General features: G+C 39.5%; 1 protein-coding gene across 1 annotated transcript; it reads right to left on the reverse strand.

Annotated features, from left to right (window-relative positions):
* Positions 1-867: 867 nt before the first annotated feature.
* Positions 868-12,592, reverse strand: LOC121527420 (B-cell receptor CD22-like). Its single transcript, XM_041814379.1, has 8 exons — positions 12,410-12,592; positions 10,874-10,940; positions 8,387-8,764; positions 6,534-6,839; positions 6,178-6,438; positions 4,642-4,723; positions 4,487-4,541; positions 868-2,286 (listed from the first exon to the last, which is right to left on the reverse strand). The coding sequence occupies exons 2-8, from the start codon at positions 10,926-10,928 to the stop codon at positions 1,987-1,989; spliced, it is 1,437 nt and encodes a 478-aa protein (XP_041670313.1). The 5' UTR covers positions 10,929-10,940; positions 12,410-12,592; the 3' UTR covers positions 868-1,986.
* Between the last annotated feature and the right edge of the window lie 905 nt (positions 12,593-13,497).

A 13,497-nucleotide genomic window follows, 5' to 3' on the forward strand; every position in this document is an offset into this window, starting at 1 on the left:
ATGTGAATACTTTGACACCTCTGGCAATGGCCAAAGTCAAACTGAATAAATCTGACAAAGAGACCTGTTAAGTTGTTGTCATTACTAGGCTTTCATGGTTACCTGCCCTGCACAGATCAGCACCTTTACCTGGGCACCCTTCTGCAGCTACGTGCAAGCAGCTGGATGAGGGTCAGCAACTCCAAGTAAGAGGTCATGGTTCTCTGACGGTGGATTGCTCCCTCCAGGTGGGGATCGAGTCTATAATAATAATAGAAATAATAATAATAATAATAACTTTATTTGTATAGCACTTTTAAAAACAAGGGTTGATGAGGTGCTTTGGCATGTGACGGAGCAAACAGAAGAACAAAGCCTACATCAGCAGAACCCAAGCAGTTCAGGAGCCTGAGAAGAAACTTGATCAAGATAATAACTTACAGCAGATTTGGCATATAAAACAGAATTTCCCAACAATAAAATTATGGCTTGTGAAAATGCTGAGTGGCTAGTAATTTTGCAAAATCACTTGCCACAATGGCTGGTGAGCAAAATAACTTACTACCAGTCTTGGTTTATAAACTGATGGTAACCATTTATGTCAACATTCAAGCTATTTCAAATTTAAATGTACATGTTGGCTGACCAAAGATCGGGGATGTTAGTGTTTAATTCCTGCTAATTGCTTTAGTTTGTGCTTGGCTACACCATCATTAACAAATACTATCATAATGAGCTGCTAACTTGTTTCCCAAAACAAAAACATGCATACTTACACATTTAAAGAATAAGCAGATAACTCTTTCCATCATCCAAAATTTATTAACAATTTGAATCTACATTTTTACATGCAGTTAAAAAGCAGCAAAAAGAGGAAAGAACGACGTTGTGGAAGAGAATAAAACAAGCAAATAAACCATGAGACCATAAACAAAACCTTTATAAATTTACAATTCCAAAAAAGTTGGGACATTATAAAATAAGAATAAAACAATACAGTTACTTGCAAATTCTTTACAAAACCTTGTTTAACACAAGACACAGATATACAGAGTTTGAATTTGACACCTGTAACACTTTCCAAAAAAGATGGGACAGACATAAGAAAAGACTGGAAAAGTTGTGGTAATCTACCAAAACGAATAACTAAAGCATTCTAAAGGTAAGAAGGTTAATTGGTAACAGGTGTTAGTATCATGGTTTCATATAAAAGGAGCACTCTTGAAAAGCTCAGCTGTTCACAATCAACAATGCTGCAAAGTTCTCCACTTAGTGGAAGACTCGGCACTGCATAAAGAACTGGCATCATTCTGTGATGGATATCGCAACCTGGGCTCAGGAACACTTCAGAAACCTATTGTCAGTTAACAAAGTAAGCCACTGTGTCTTCAAATATAGACTTCCCTCCAAAAGTATTGGAACAGTGAGGCCAATTCCTGTTTTTGCTGTAGACTGAAAACAGTTAGGTTTGATATCAAAAGATGAATAAACCCCAACCCCCATGTCAAACCCAAGTGTTTTCAGTCTACAGAAAAGATAAAGTTATTGTGCCCATCGTTCCAATTCTTTTGGAGGGGAGTGTAAGTTAAGAGGTTAAAGGTGTAAGTTAAAGAAGTGAGCTCAGGCCCATTTCTCTGGTCATGAGCCCATCTGAGATGTACTGATCTACAGTGGAAAAGTGTGCTGTGGTCAGATGAGTCTGCATTTTAAATTGTTTTTGGAAATATTGGCTGTCGAGTCCTCCTGTGCTGCAGCTCCACATAGTGGTCAACAGTCTCTGCCAGCTCTTTTTTTTCCTCCAGATCTTAGTGCTGGTCACATGACTGAAAGTTATGAATATGTGAGAGAAATGCTGGTCTTCTCATATTACAGACATCAGCCTTATAGTAATAATAAGTGAAAAACATTTGAGACCTTCCATAAACGTAAGGGCCCTATGCACCTTGTGTGATCTGCATTCAGGGCATTACAGGCCTCTGTGTATGCAAACAACCCCTTTTATCCTTTTTAATTTGTCTTCACTTCAGCGTAGAGACTTTCAGGGTCATCAGCGGACAAGCCAGAGCCTTTGACCTGTGCATACAGCATATCCTGCTCCAAGCCAGAGCCTTTGACCTGTGCATACAGCATATCCTGCTCCAAGCCAGGGCCTTTGACCTGTGCGTACAGCGTCTCCTGCTGCTGTCTGCTATCCTGCATGGAGTCAGACGATTTTTCAGATCTCCGCTTGGAGAAGTCAATCTCTCCATAATGGATGTCTTCTTCATCTTGCGTTGTTCTTTTTGGAAGCTCTTCACCTGTTTCACACTAAAAAACATGACATTTTTGAAATATAGACCAGAATCTCCACTCAGAATCAGGATAAGGCTTCTCACAGCAACAAGCGAGAAAGAAACATTCTTTGTGGTGGACTGTCATTCTTGCTTCAACAACAATGATTCGCTAACAGGATATGTTGTAACATAGGACCTTCAACAAGCACAAGCAGTCAGACAGACAGCTGCCTAGTTATTTGAATACTATTTTCCTATGTTTAACTTTATAAAACAGTTCAACTATAAAGCCATGGGGTTATTATTATCTGTGGACCTCTGATGGTTTATGAATTACCCCTGACTTCAGTGTCTGTTACGGCCTTGCATGGAACAAGTGAAGTCTGTCATAAATCATAATTTACTGAGATCTCTTACTAAAAACAAGGAGGTACTGCATGAAATCAGTGAACATTTTTCTTTAAATTTAAGTATAATTAAGGGTAATACAGTACACATTTTGTTTTACATATTACATGTGTGAAATAAACGACTCCCATTGCTCTGCCATCATGTTCTCTCAACTGTATAAATGTTTATCTGCAGCTAATCAGAAAGAGGAAGAGAAAGACAAGCTTTACATGCCTCCTGTTAATGTAAGGTGAGACGTCTTGTTAAATGTGAACCTACTAAATGAAACGTTTTCTGCAGTTGATCATGTTGATTTTATTTTGCATTTTAGTAATCAACAATCATTATCGTTAACAATCTATAGCAACAGAGCAGAGGAGCATTTGGTCTGTAGAGTTAAAGGAAGTAAATTAAGCAAATTTGAGTTGTTTATGATTCATCTGAGAGTTTACAGTTCATCTGAGACGCTGTATATATCTCAAAAAGGAAGTGCCGTAATTTGCCTGTACAACATATTTCCAGTTTTAGATTTTTTTTTTTTTTAACAACTTGAGTCTGACAATAACATTCATGATATAACCACACTGCAGACAAAACATTTCAGAAATTAAACAGAAAAAAAAGTCAGATGTCTAATCTGTGGTCAAATTATGTATAGACTGTTTGAGAAGTAGTTACACGAACGGTGGCTCACTTTAGCTTTGTTGGCTTCATCTAGAGCTAACATAGCTATGATAGCAAGGTTCTCAGCATAACTACAGAAGCCAATGTAGCTAAGTTAGCTTTAGCAACAAGAGCTTTAGCTAATGTAGCTATGTAGAGAATGTATTCATGTAGTGTACATTGCTGCTTTGTAAGCTTAGCTTTAGCTACGTGGCTCTGCAGCTCTGTTATCTATGGTTTGGTTAGCTTTACCCATACAAGCTTTAGCCATCATAGCTATGTAAGCTTATCTTTAGCTACTTAACTCTGTAGCGCCGTTATCTCTAGCTAAGTTAGCTTTAGCAATGTGAGCTTTAGCTAATGAAGCTATGTAAGCTTAACTTTAGCTACATAGCTTTTTAGCTGTGTTATCTATAGCTAAGTTAGCTTAAGCAATGTGGGCTTTAGCTAACATAGCTATGTAAGCTTAACTTTAGTAATGTAGCTCTGTAGCTCCCGTATGTATAGCTAATTTAGCTTTATCAATGTGAACTTCAGCAAACCTAACCAAAGCTAACATAGCTACACAGCTAACATAGATATGGAGCTGCTTTTGAGCTTAGCTTGGAATTAATGGAGCTACATTAGCTACGATGGCTGCTGTTGAGTGTTTTAATGGAAGATGAGCTTTCTTGTGTTAGCAGAATGTTTATTCAACTTTATTTAACCTTTTGTAATCAGGTTTTTCAGGTTAGTTTTTTAACTTTTGGTGTTCTAACCCTTTCCCCTAACCCTAAATGGAAGGCTCATGTGATTTTATTTAGAAAGTTTTAGCATGTATTTCAGTTCTGAGATACGTATTTATCTGTGAGAGTGGCAGTCACGGATGTACGGTTTGCAGACAGATTTTCTTGGAAATAATTGCATCCAAAATCTTTTGCTGCAAGTTTAATAAGAAACTCATCAATGTTGACTGTCTGTTTTCACATGTCCTCCTCTTCTTTCTTGTTGCATGGAGGAAAACTGAGGACATTAACAACTCAGCGCTTGTAGGTGTACAAAACTTCCACAACCTGTCAAGTAGGTGCCAATTTGTGCTGAGCCATAGACATAAGATATGATACCCAATCATGATCACATAATATAAAAGTAATTATTTGATTAAAGTGCTGCACATTGAACAAAAAGCATTGTTTTCCTACCAGATTCTGTTGAGACGATTTGGCTGATTTTGACCGCCTCCAACACATAAAAACACTGCAAAGTGAAGCATTGATGAGAAATATGGATTTGTTTTTAAACCTCATGTTCAAAAAGTGATCTTTAATCAATTTCTGCTTTGTTTTTGGACACTCACAGAAGTAGACAGAGAACCAAACAGATGAGTAAGATGATCCCGATGATTCCTCCGATAACTGCTCCACTTAGTGATCCAAGTCCTGCAAAAATGACAGATCACGAAAAGACAACATGAAATAAATGTGATCTGGCTCTTTGTTGTGGTCCTGTTAGGAGTTTGTAGCTTGTTGTTAAACAAGCTCTGGCACACTTTTGACCATTATGGCTCGAGAGAGTGAGTACTTTGAGCAGTAACTTTGCTCATGCTATTTCATGAATTTGCCTAAATTTTCATCCGTCATATTTTTTTCGGAACAGGTTCAATTTAATGTGAAATTTCGTATCAGTCCAAGTCATTTAAATGGGTGATTGATAATTCAAAACAGTGCCCGCCCAACCCCACTTCTCTTTCTTTCGCACCTAAACCTCACTTTAAACACCAAAGTTTGCTCATTTATTATGTGGATATCAACCATGGAAATATTAAAGATAGATTGAGGATTAAGAACAGTGCCCTAAGCTTTATCCTCTCTTGCTTGCTCAGGCACATGTTTGTAGCCTACTCATAGATCATAACAGACTAAATTAAAAAGTTGTTCTCCATGCCTCCATCTTGGCTCAGCGCTGTGACGCATGAGCGGGTGCTGTATGAAGCTCTGGCAGGATGGATTCAGCGGGATTTTAAAGAGGTGACAGGGACACAGAATTGCAATAAGAAAACAACTCATTGTGCAAGGTCAGAGTGAGTGACGTTTTTTAGAAGCTCCACTTCTACCCTGAGCTGTACAGGCTTGTGCTGTTGTATATGAAAAGTGGAGTTTGTCAGTGGCTAAAATTCATGCTGAAACATGAAACATCTCTGTAAAGAGAAGCTTTCAGTGTGGCTCTTTGCTCTTAAATGTGGTTGGGGTCTGATTAAGCTGCTTTTCTACAGCTACATCTGAGCTAATATTTACATTGGTAGCAGCCATTGCATACACAGGCTTGAAGTACAACTTAATCCAACCTGCTCTCACAAACTCATGCCAAGGCCAGTTTCAGTGCTGTTCTTTGGTCTTTATTTCATAAAGAAACGTAGTCCAGTTCTGATAAAACTGATTGAGCTAAGTGCCACACCAAGGCTATTTGCTTCCAGAACAAATAAACCCAAACCACAACAGGTATGTGATGTCAGTTAAGGATATCTCTGGTTGCATGATAAGGCAATTTGTCCTGTTTCTTCACAGAGAGTCTGAGCACACACTCATGTTCACCTATAATGTAGTTTATTATATAATATTATGATACATATTTTTTTGTAGAATGTACAAATTTGTATGCTCTCAATAACCATTAAGCTATGCGATTTTCATATTTGAAGCTTTTAAATTTCCCAGTCTTTCCCATTTACTGTCATTTATTTGGATGGAACAATTTCACCCAGGAAGGGGTTGGCCTGGCATTGTTAAGGCAAAGTACCTGGATGGGTTGCTCTTCTCATACCTCTTAGAAGTATACAATCGCCAGGACTTAGGTTCATTTTTTCTAATGATTCTAATCCTAATCTGATGTTTACCTTCAACTTTTAGATGAATCTCTAATGATCTTTCATCCCCAAGTTTATTCATGGCCACGCAGAAATAAACTCCTCCTTCTGTCACATTAAAGCTGTAAATCTCTCCCTCAGATACGTTCATGGGTCCATCTGAGCTCATCTTGAACCAGGTGAAGCTGCTGACACGAGGCTTGGCTGTGCTGGAGCAGCTCAGGGTCACACTAACACCAGCTGACAGCAAACCTGGTGGACTGACAGACACTGAGGTGTTTTTAGGAGCATCTGGGGAAAACAGGAGATACACAACATTCATTACAAACATCCTCACAAATCATCCTGTTCTGACAGGATCCAAGAACAAAGTGTGGTGGTCTCACATGAAACACTGAGAGTCTTTGTCTCCTCTTCTGTCTTGTTGTCTCTTCCTCCATTCACAGGATAAGTAGCAAAACAGCTGATGTTGTATCCATCATGTTTGTATGTCAGTGTGATGGTCTCCTGGATTTTTCTCGTAAAGGTTCCATCTCGGTTTTCCTCCATTGTGTAGTTAGAGTCTCTTTTGAGATTCCAGGTGAGTTTAGGAGGGTAGAGTGGACAGGGAGTGACGGCTGAACACATTATAGTGACGGACACATTCTCCTTCAGATCAGCAGGAATCTCCATTATTGGTTTTGGAGGGGAATCTGAATTCAAGTCAGCAAAAATAATCAATTAATATACATGTATATGGGATTACGGCCACAACGATTGCTTGAAGATGCATAAAACAAAGAACGATGGATGGATGTGCTTTATTAAGCTAGGAACCTGTGGTGTCACAGCAGTATGTTAGGTAGAAAGTTCATTTATGTCCCAGGATTTTCTTCAGAAAGTTGAATTTCTATATATTCCAGATTAATCTCATACAAAATGGAACATTTCAAGATTTTTGTTTTAAAATGGAACATTTCTGTTTTGTATTAATCCTGATGATTACAGATTACAAAAATAAATTATCCACAACCGCTGAATTAAAGAATATTGTGGAGAAGTCAAATGTTCAAAGGTTTCCTGAGCCTTCATTCTCTCACTCTGGTGCGGTACACACAACCACAGTCATGGGAAAGACTGCTGACTTGACAAATGTCCAGAGGACAATCACTGACACCCTCCACAAGGAGGGTAAGCCACAGAAGGTCACTGCTGAAAGGTCAGGCTGTTCTCTGAGACCGTATCAGAGCAGATTCCTGGAAAGCTGACTGGCAAGAAAAGGAGCACAAGCAACAAGGATGAGCTTAGCCTTCAGAAGATTGTCAAACAAGGCAGATTCAAAAATTTAGGTGAACTTCACAAAAAGTGGACTGAGGCTGGAGTCAGTGGATCAAGAGCCACCACACCGACAGTCCAGGAAATGGACTAGAAGTGTGCAGCCAATCCTGAACCACAGAAACGCTCTCACCTGGGCTAAGGACAAATGAGCTGGACCGTTGCTGAGTGATCAAATGTCCTGTTTTTAGATGAAACTAAAATTTGAATTTCATTTGGAAATCAAGGTCTGGAGGAAGATCGGAGGGGCATAAAATCCAAGGTAGTTTTCAGTGATGGTTTGAGGTACCATGCCATCTGTTGCTGTTAGTCCACTGGTCTTTATCAAGTCCAGAGTCAACACTGTCAGATTTTAGACACCTTCATGCTTCCATCTGCTAGTGAAGCCAGAACTACAAGAAATGAATTTTCTTTATTTGTCTGACCAGCCAACTGGTCCAACCTGAACCCCGTAGAGAATCTCTTGAGTAATGTCAAGAAGAAGAGGAGAGACAGCAGACTCAACCATACAGATGAGCTGAAGGCTGCTATCAGAGCCCACTCCAGCAGTGCCACGGACTGATTGCCTCAATGCGACATCACATAGATGCAATAAATTGTGAAAGGAGGACCAACCAAGTGCTGAGTGCATAAATCAGCACAATTTTGAGAAGGTCAACATTTCTCTATTATAAATCCTTTTTTTTTTGTCTGTTTTTTTTTTTTTAATAGTCTCATGTTTTGAGAGAGATGATTTTTCATTTTTGTGAGCTGTAAGCCATAATCATCAGCATTTAAACAAAAAAAAAGTCTTGAAATGAAGCTTCACTTCTTGAGTTCAACTACAGGTAAAAAATGAAGTTTATCATGGTAACGATTTTTTGTTTGAATCTCCCCTGTATACTAATGTAAATCTAAAAAGAGATGAGCAAAAAAGCTGTCTTACCTCTCACTTTAATTTGAAGACAGTCACGAACAGCGGTTGCTCTGAATGCTTCACTCTCCATTCTGAAGAAGTATGTGCCTTCATATGTTGGGATTAAATTAGAGAATAAAGTGGTGCATTGTTTCAGATTGAGGTTTCCAGTTATATTCATTGGATATTCATTGGTTTTCCAATCACTGCGGTATACCACTTTGTTTGTATCAGCAGAGACTTGTTTAAGCCAAAGTCCAATGATTGGCTGTGTGCTGTCAAATTTTCCTTCTATTCTAGGCCTAAAGGTACATGGGATATGCAAACAAGATCCTTTCAGTGCTTCCATCGTCTCTGGCGTATCAATGAAGAGGTCGTTAGCAGAAGCAGGACATTTAGCCAGTGCACCTGAAAGCAGACTCATGATCAACACAATGATGGACAGGCAGGACAGGATGTAACATCTGTTTTCTCTGTGCTGTTTACAGTTTGAATCATCAGTCAGTATGTTTACATACAGTTAGAAATTACTGTTAGTCAGTGCTTTAAATAGGCCGGTACGGCTGGGCACACAGTACCACCCAGTGCTTTAAGGGAACAACCATAAGTGCCTCTACTTGTCTTAATCACCTGTTGTCAGTGTGCCTCATGATCACAGAACTAGTTTGGGTAATATAGACCAAAAGTCATAGCTGCCAAACAGCTTATTCTGCCATTGGCTCTTGTTTGGTGGATTGGATAATTAAAGTCTGAGGAACCAAGACATATCAGCAATTTAACAATTTATTCATTTAACAAACAGGAGCCTCAGTAGCATGTGGAAGAACCATACACGGCCACAACAGCCTGGCACCTCCTCATCATGCTGGTCACCAGCCTGGTCACACACTGCTGAGGGATGGCATCCCATTCTTCAACCAGCATTTGTCATAAGTCAGCCAGTGTGGTTGTGCTGGTCACTCTGGCACCAACAGCACATCCAAGCTGATCCCACAAGTGTTCAGTCGGGTTGAGGACTGTTGGCAGGACATTCCGTCCTCTCCACTCCCAAATTCTGGAGGTAGTCTCTGATAAATCCCGCTCTGTGGGGGCGAGTGTTGTCATCTTGGAGGATAGAGTTCAGTCCTAGACCATGGAGATATGTGATTGCCGCTGGTTGCAGAATCTCATCTTTATATCTCTCAGCTCCAGCAATGACAAGCCTCGTTTTTCCAGTGAGGGAGATGTCACCCTACACATCACACACTTCCACCTAAAGATGTTACTCTATCAGTGCAGAATTCAGCATGGTGTCATCCGCATCTTCTCCCAATTTTGACCTTGCAATTCAACTGCAGTGGGCAGAGTCTGAATCATCACTGAACATTACAGGTGCAAATCAGGCACCTGATTGTCAGCACCAGAGGGGTACTGGAGGCTCAAAATGAGAGCAAAATAAGCTGTTTGGCATTGACAGAGAAGATAATGGCAGGAAAAATGTTACACGCACATCCAAACCAAGGTGGGCAGGTGCTGAGCCGAAAAAGAGACTTGGTGCAATAAATAATTATATAATGAATAATTATATTTTTGGAGCCCTGCAGTGTGCGAGACGTCTTTCTGTTCTTAGAGAAGATAATGGCAAACCTTTAATGGGCACAACCTGCATACTCAGTTCTGATGGAAAATTACATCAAAATAAGCTACACATTCCAAGGCAACAAAATATATTTAATAATAAAACCCAAATGCAATACGACCAATAAAATGCTATTTCTCTATTTGACTCAACATTTTAAATAGATTCAAATTTTAGGGTCAATAAATATTTAACCGTCCTTGTATTTTCGACTTTCTCTTCATGTCTTCCTACACCATCCACTGTCCTGTCCTCTCCAAATAAATGCAAAAAGTCCAAAAATAAGATTTTGATCTGGGGGCAAAAACACTGCCATTGATCGGCAAACAGTCTTTCCACTCATTCTGAATAACCTGAAGTGTTAGGGTACGCCCCCTATGACAGCGTCCCAGCAGCTATCCAATGCAGTGTCATGCTCCGTCCTTTCTGTTACTTACTTTTTTTGAATTGAAATGTCTTTTCATTAAAAACTACATTACTGAATATTTTTATTGTTGGCATCTCCTTTGGTCTGAGGTGCTATCGTCAATCTTGCACCTGGCAGCACAGCGCACATCAAAGTGTGCCAAAGCAATGCATTTTGTTGATGCTTTTATGAATCACCCTTAAAACTGTAAGTTTGGAAGAACAGGAAAGCATATAAGCACCTGGTTATAAGTCCTGGATGGCTGTTAAAAGCCTGCCACACCAAGGGGTGAAATTTAAATGTTGCTGTAAGTTTTTTTTTTTTTTTATCCTGTACACTAGGTTGCAATGGAGAGAGAATAAATTCTCTCTCCCCTCAAGCTTCCTGCATGTAAACATACTGAGTGAGTTAACATTGTTAGCTCTGTCTGCATGTGACTTAAACTGAAAATCATACAGTTGTGTAGAGGACAAAAAAATGGGCAAACACTCACCTGAGAGAAAGAAGACACCCAGTAGTATGCTTGCTGTCAGCATCCTCGCCATCATGACTGCTCTGACCTTCATCACCCAGATTTAAATACAAAGGGCAGTTACCTTTTTTAAAAAACTCATTTTATATTACTTACAATCAGTTAAAGAATTTAACAGCTGGAGAGCTCAATTATTGTAAAAATTCTAATCAATTTTTATTCCTTACTCATTCATTTCATACCTGAATGATACATTTTTTAAACTTAAAGGGGACAAATTATGCAAAAATCACTTTTTCAGGCTTTTCTAACAAAAATATGCTCCCCTGGCCAGTCCACAACCCCTTCAAGTACCAGAAAAATCCATTCACTCCTTCCCTCTCTTTATCCATCTTTCAGAAAATGTGCACACACTCTCAGAACTTCCCCTCATGATGTCATGTGGGGAGTTAGCCCCACCCCCAGGTTTGGTTGGCCCTCCCCGCTTGGAAAAAAGCTCCACCCTCCTCTCTTGATCTCCCTCTTAGCTGCTAGCTGTGGTCTGGGAGATTGTTGGTTCAATTCCCAGTCAAGCCCTTAACTTTGAATGAAAGCATCTGTAACATTGTAACATCAGGAGTGCCACATCTATTACCTCGAAGGGGTGTGGTCAGGGGCGGTGTCAGACAGATCTGTGATATTTAAAGCCGCAGACACAAAAACAGCTCATTCTGAGAAAGGCTGAAACAGGGGTTTTAAAACATGCAAAAATACTTGGGATTGTTTTTAGCAACAAACATCACAGGCATGTTTTGGGGACCTCTGAGAACAACATAAACTTGTCTTTAAAGGGTAAAATATGTCCCCTTTAAATGGATATTTCAGGATTTCTGAAGTTGGGTTGTATAAGGTACTTGGCCATAGTAGTGGTGTTAGCCTCCAGTGATTTCTGTGAAAGTTGATCCTGTTGTTATTTCTAGCTCAGAGAGCATTAAACTACGAGGATAAAATGTTTCCATCTATAGCCACTATGATGCGGATCTCTCTGAGCTTGTAATAACCACAGGATCAACTTTCACAGAAATCACTGGTGGCTAATGCCACTTCTATAGCCAAGCACCTCATACGACACAACTTCAAAAATCCTGAAATATCCCTTTAAAGACTCTTTACAGGAACCCTGCATCTCAAGACAGTGAGACTTTAATAGACTATTTAATTGGAACTGTAGTGCAGTTTTTGCAAAGAGGATAATAAGAAAGCTGTCACAGTGATAAAGATTGGATTATAATCTAAAAATTTTGTGTAGAGCAAAATAAAGCTATATGACATCCCTACCCAGATAGTGGGACACCCTGGAGCGAACTTTATCATGTACCCACTGGAAACAAAAGTTTCTCCTCATTCAAATGGAGCAAATAACTGCATGGCTGCAACCCTAACCCACCTGCTTGTATTTTTACTCTGGTTCTGTCAAGTAGAAGCTGACAGTATTTGATATTTTCTCAAGGTTTTATTTGTGATGGTTATTAAAGGAAAGAAGGAAATAATTCTTATAAAATCAGTTAAATCTCTTACCTTAGAAGCCCACACTAGAAGAGAAAGCTGCTGGAGATCACTTCATGTTCAGCAGGGGAGAAAACTTCAGTCTGTGAATTTGAGCTGAAGTACAACACACAAAATAGCCAACTTCCCTTTAGCTGATGTAATTTAAAAGTAACTGAACAACCTGACTTCCTATGTTCCATTAGCAGACAGTTAATCCCTGGTATTTTTTCACACTTACCATAAACCAGCTACAAAAGTCACTTACAGTATATGAGAGAAATAAAGAAGTTCATGTAATGAAACCACATTACTCACGGGATCTTCACTCACACTGGTGCACTAAATGTTTTGTATTTAAATATGTTACATAAAGCAGGGAGGGCCTCAAGCTTCTTGCATGTAAACATACTGAGTGAGGTAACATTATTTGCGCTGTCTGCACCAATCTGTACGTGACTTAAACTGAAAACCACACAGTTGTGGTGAGACCAAAAAATTGGCAAACACTCACCTGAGAGAAAGAAGACACCCAGTAGTATGCTTGCTGACGCCATCCTCACCATCACCATGGTGATTTTAATACAAAACAATTAGTACACAAGTGTGAGTGAAGCATCTTTACTCACTCTTGTCTACTAAATATTTTGTATTTAAATATGTTACATAAAGCAGAAATAAAGAAATAAACAGCAATAGGGATCAAACAAAATCCTTTTTTCTGCAGAGAGGAACGTTTTTAGAAAGGTTTTTTTAAAAGACACTGCATGTTGCTTAGCTTATGCTGTAAAATCTCAAATTACATTCATTCCTGAACATGAATAGTATTTGTTTACTTCTTCTGCATCCATTTTCATCCACCTATCTGGGGTCAGGTCATGGTGGAAGCAGGCTAAGCAAGCCAGCCCAAACATCCCTTTTCTTAGCAAAACTTTCCAGCCTTTCCTGGGGGATTCTGAAGTGCTCCTCGGCCAGCAAGTCCTGGGTAAATCCAGGGTCTCCTCCCAGTTGGTTGGCCCAGAAGAGCTGCATGGGGAAGCAACTCAGAGGCATCCTCATAAGATGCCAAACCATCCCAACTGGCTCTTTTTGAGGTGGAGGAGCAGCTCTCTACTACTACA

The sequence above is a fragment of the Cheilinus undulatus genome, linkage group 19 (assembly GCF_018320785.1).
Source record: "Cheilinus undulatus linkage group 19, ASM1832078v1, whole genome shotgun sequence".
Classification (NCBI taxonomy): Eukaryota; Metazoa; Chordata; class Actinopteri; order Labriformes; family Labridae; genus Cheilinus; species Cheilinus undulatus.

Coding starts and splice junctions, on each gene's coding strand:
- LOC121527420 (XM_041814379.1), bottom strand. CDS start 10,928: ATGATGGCGAGGATGCTGACAGCAAGCATACTACTGGGTGTCTTCTTT. Junction 6,840..8,386: donor TCTTCAAATTAAAGTGAGAG/GTAAGACAGCTT, acceptor ACTTGAATTCAG/ATTCCCCTCCAAAACCAATA. Junction 2,287..4,486: donor AATCGTCTCAACAGAATCTG/GTAGGAAAACAA, acceptor CATGTTTTTTAG/TGTGAAACAGGTGAAGAGCT.